The sequence below is a fragment of the Macrobrachium nipponense genome, chromosome 38, assembly GCF_015104395.2.
Source record: "Macrobrachium nipponense isolate FS-2020 chromosome 38, ASM1510439v2, whole genome shotgun sequence".
In the NCBI taxonomy this organism is placed as follows: Eukaryota; Metazoa; Arthropoda; class Malacostraca; order Decapoda; family Palaemonidae; genus Macrobrachium; species Macrobrachium nipponense.
The window spans coordinates 38,240,868-38,245,867 of NC_061098.1; the positions used below are offsets into that span (position 1 = coordinate 38,240,868).

The window sequence follows — 5,000 nt, forward strand, 5'->3', positions numbered from 1 at the left end:
ATGCCAGTGAGTAGCTGCTTTGAAACCATGTTAGCTAATAGTAGTCAAGTGACTTTTTTTCAGCGAAGTATAACTTCACGTCAGTTTCTTAAATTAAAAAGCAAGCGTAAAGTGGATTTCAGATGAGTTTCAAGTTTAACCAGAAGTGCCGTTAACTACCAGATATCTGGAATTTTTGAGGTGTAAGGCTATATATACCACAGGGACTTAGCAACTTATAAGTATGATAACTCATCATATAGCCACGTCACTGATGCATCTGACAGGAAACAAGCTCTTGAAACAAATCACCACTTGTCTCTTTCCTTGCAGGAAGCGGGAGTTCCAGTGAACGTGAGAGCCCGTATGCAAATCAACATGAAAGTGACCCCGTACCCTGGAGGCAGGAAGGGTAAGATTGAGTAAGTTAACCGAGTATTTATGACACTTGACCTGTCAAATGTCACTGATGTGTTTCAAGTAAACATCACTGCACTGAGGAAACCTGTGGTCTTACCCATTTTGAAGAATATGCAGTAAATATATAGCTTTCAGTGGGAGGTCGCTCAACAAATTTTCTGGGGCACGTCACAGAAAAGGTGACTGACATGAAAAAGTATAAAGCTATTGTCAGTTACAAGAAAATCTTTTCTCATGAGAACTATGTGGATGATACAGTGTTCTAGTTGTAGGAGAGAGAACCTGTTGACTTGTTTGTATCTTTCATTGTCTAACAAAGAATCATAATACAAAATACAGAAGAAGGAATTTGTAAAGGCCATCTCCATTTCAAAAAATGGAAATGAGATTTACCAACTTTTGTCAAAGGTCTTTCCCACTAAGCTTGCTTTCAGAAAGAGTAGCTGCCTTTGATAATCCATTGAAATTAAGTGATTACATTGTCTTTTTTTTGTTTACTGTGTTTAGTAAATATTCCATACCAGAGCTGGAATAATCATCAGATTTAGTTGTGTTTAAAAGGTAATTTTTTTTACATGTATCTGCTTTCATACTCATGTATTTAAAAAAGATCTATCAGATCTATCAGTCTTTCTCTTGCATTGTTTCCAGTAAGACCAAAACAGTTACCAAAGCATCTAAAGTTCTAGAATATAAGGACTAAAATGTCTTAACTCTGTCGAGTAACAACTAATTTATCCCTGACAGCATCCTGAAGAAGGTCCCAGACATCTACCTTCCAATGATATGGTTCGAGGAACTTGCTGAAGTTCCCGAAGATATGGTGGGCCAACTGAAAGCACTGCAATTCATCAAGACTACTCCTACCATGACCATCGTATTCTCTCTGACACTTCTTCTCGGCCTTGGAATGATGGCCTACCTGGTGTATGCGAGATTAAGGAAGTAGAAACTTAGTCAAAAGGAGTTCAGATGCTGGGTGATAACTTGCCTGTGCCTCCAGAGGCTAGTTTTGAATTCGGGTACATGAAATTAAGGAAGTAGAAACATATTATCCTGTAGACAAGAAGGAATTGAAGCTGTTGGATAACTTTTCTGTGTACTTGAAGTTAAGAAAGTAGAAACGTAGTATCCTGTAGACAAGAAGGAATTTCAGGCACTGGGTAACTTGGCTGTTCTTCCAAAGGCTATTTTTAAATTGGTGTTCTTGAGAACAAGGAAACAGAAACTCAGTATCCTGTAAACAAACTGGAAAGAACTAGTCCTGGAAAACTCGCCTGTATTTCCAGAGACTAGATATAAAATGGCCATTCACTCCTTTTGCATTTGCCAGTTTTCGAAGCATATACCTTTAATTTATATGAGTACAGAGATATTAAATTCACATTTAGATAGATCCAGTTATGCTTAAATACCAAATTACTTAACCGGGTTCCTCACTATTTGGGATAAATTATTTAAACAGGACTGAAAAGTGAACTATGAAAGTCTGTGTAAATAAATACAGAGTAAAAATAAGTTTGTTTAAATAAACAATATTAATTTATTTATCAAAAACATAGCAAAAATTAAAGATATTGTGGTTAGTCATCAATAAATAAAAAGGTTTAGTAAAAAGGAACTTGAATTGCCTCAACCACGAAAACTAAAAGCCACAACTATGGAGGCTACATGGCAGAGACCAGGTATAGAGTGTAAGCTCAGAGGCTAAAGGGCAAAAGCCAGGTATAGAGGCTACAGGGTAGGGGACAGATATAGAGCCTGTAGTATAGAGGGTGCGTATGGAGACTAAGTAAAGAGGCTAATTTATAGAAGCCAACTATAGAGCCTGTGGTATAGACGCTAAGGAAAGAGGCAAATTATAGAGACCACGTATAGAGACTATGTATGGAGGGTATAGTAAATAGTCTTAGTATAGAGGCTAATTATAGAGGCCAAGTATAAAACCTAAAGTATATTGGCTATAAGACTGAATCTGTAGCATATGGCCTATAGTATAGAGGCTCAGTAGAGGTGCTACGTATAGTAGTCCTGTGGTGGGAGGGGAAATCGCCACCGGAGGGTAGACAAAATTTCATGCAACATCTCTAGACGTTTTTGAGATGACAAAAGTCGTGTTTTTACGATATTTACTAAATCTAACATTCATAAAAACATTCGTTTCTGATGAGTAAAATACGTTATTTCATTGCATAATTTTGTTTTGAAATGGTGTTTGCTTAGAATAAAAAAGCACTTGCAATCATATGAGGCTTTGCGTGCCAACTGCTTTTAAGTGACAGAAAAATACCAAGACGACATTCTTGTGTATGTCCACAACCCTCGAGGTTTGCCTCGCATGGAAGTTATCAAATTCGATTTCAATAATCCATTCTCACCAGACATTGACCCTTTTGGTTCAATACTGTCTCTGGCAGGCCACTTGATGGGGATGTTGCAAAAGAACTACTTACTGTCAACATACAAAACGGATGTTGAACTCTTTATTGCTTTCAGTGCCTGTCTTGAATCCAAAACTGATGAAGGAACAAAGCACTTTTTAGATTCAATACAAAGAACACCATGGAGAAGTCTTCAACAGAGTACAAAAAAGATAACGCTGAAGAATACAACAGAACTGACATATATTCTAGGATTACTTGAACCAAAATTTTGTGAGGAACTTATGTCCATAAATTTGCATAAGGCTTTGGAATATCCATTGGCTCTAGCAAATGTAGATGGGACTCTTCGAATAACACCCAAGAGTAAAATTATGTAAATCATCCTTAACTCATTGAATTATGATGATCCTACCAATACCAACCTAACATAATGAGGTTACATTAGGTTGGTATTTCTAGGTTTTTCTAGTGCCCTATTATTAGCTAGCCATTTTTGCACGAAAAACCCAAATAGCTAGCTGGAGTCTTCCGAAATGACTGGTTGGAGTGTTTTGAAAAGTGACCAAAGTCAACAATATTTATACCATAAACATTGCTTACCATAAAACAGTCATTCTTACCCTAATTCCCCTCAGAATTTCTTTACTTATGTTGAGAAGTGTTATAAACGTGTCTTTAGTTACTTTAAATCTTCAGTCAACTTAATCCCAAGTCTACGCAATTTAACTAAACTAAACTAAACTAAAGAGGAACCTAGGCCTCATTTAAGTGAGCCTATCTAAGACAATATTGCGAGTTTCAACATTTTCAGTTGGCCTCTATACTATAGGTTCTATACTACATCCTGTATGCAGCAACTCCATAATATACCCTTTATACTTCAGGTTCTATACTATAGCCTCTGTACTGTAGGCTCTTATATGTAGCACCTCTACTGGTTACAATTTTGCCATATTAGTTATGGGTGGAACGGCATTGTCTTACCTTATAGTAAGAGTTAATTTGATTCATTTTTTGTTATTAAACATTTGCACAGGTCATATATTGAGAAGAAGTTTATTGTTCAGATCTGTTTTACCCAGGGAAAATATAAATTAGAATGTGGGAGTTGGCTGGAGTCTTCCAAAAAATAACCTTGATGGGATCATAAGCGGCCATGGTATTGACATTTCAATCCTATGATAGTTTCACATTTCTATTCATTGGCTGTTCATTACTCTTATTTCCAGTAGCAACAGAAAATTAAGAAAAAGGGCACAAGAAAACAATCTCACGAGCCATCTATACACCTACGACCCTTTATCATCGAAACAGCAGAAAACACGGTTCAAAATCATGTCTAAGAACTGATCTATCATGATGAATTCCAGATGCCTCGTGCTCCGACACATCCAGATCAGACCATAGCAGAGCCTGGAACCTTTCTTGCGGCACTCCTCCCAGTAGATGTCCGACAAAGGGATGGTGCTGCTCCATATGGTGAGGTTGGAGCTACTTGGTAACAGTTAGTAGGCGATTTGATTGTATCGGTCAATGTTCCTTCGGTTCAGGTGTTCGATGCTGTGGTCTATCTGAGATACAAAAACAGAAAAGAGGATTAAGGCATGTTTTTTCTAAAAGAAAGTAGAATTGAGGGATGTCTTAAAAGAGAATTAAGGGACTTTCCCTAAGAGGAAAGACGATAAAGGGATTTTTTCTAAGAGAAAAGAGGATTATGGGAGGTTTTTTCCCAATAGAGGGTAGTGCCATCAGTGCTCTTCATGCAGTACCCTGTAGGCATTACTCAAGGTTCTTTGTAGTGTCCCTTCGGCCCCTAGCTGCAACCCCTTTCGGTCCTTTTACTGTACTACCTGCATTCATTTTCGCTGTCTTCCATCTGAGTTTTCACCCTCTCTAACCATTGTTTCATAGAGCAACTGCTTTGAGGTTTCCCCTGTTACAATTTTCAAACCTTTTACTGTCAATTTCTTTTTAGCACTGAATGACTTCGTAGTTCCCAATGCTTTACCTTTGGCCTAAACTCTATATCATAAGGGACTTTTTCTATGAGAAAAGAGAAGAGGATTAAGTAATGTTTTCTTAAAATATAAGATGATCAGTTTCTAAGAGAAAAGAGGATGGGGATGTTTTTCTAGAGAAAAGAGGTTGGGGATGTATTTCAAAGAGGAAAGAGGATGGAGATTTTTTTAAGAGGAAAGAGGATGGGGATGTATGTCC

The 5,000-nt window shown here is 37.4% G+C and overlaps 1 protein-coding gene across 1 annotated transcript in view; it reads left to right on the forward strand.

The window, feature by feature from the left end:
• LOC135209443 (protein peste-like) overlaps positions 1 to 1,929 on the forward strand; it is a 29,899-nt gene extending 27,970 nt beyond the window's left edge. The window contains exons 6-8 of the mRNA XM_064242114.1: positions 1 to 6; positions 313 to 401; positions 1,147 to 1,929. The exon at positions 1 to 6 is cut by the window's left edge and continues 143 nt beyond it. Coding sequence (XP_064098184.1) covers positions 1 to 6; positions 313 to 401; positions 1,147 to 1,348 — 297 coding nt within the window. The 3' untranslated portion in view covers positions 1,349 to 1,929. The remainder of the gene's footprint in view (positions 7 to 312; positions 402 to 1,146) is intronic.
• The last annotated feature ends 3,071 nt before the right edge of the window (positions 1,930 to 5,000 follow it).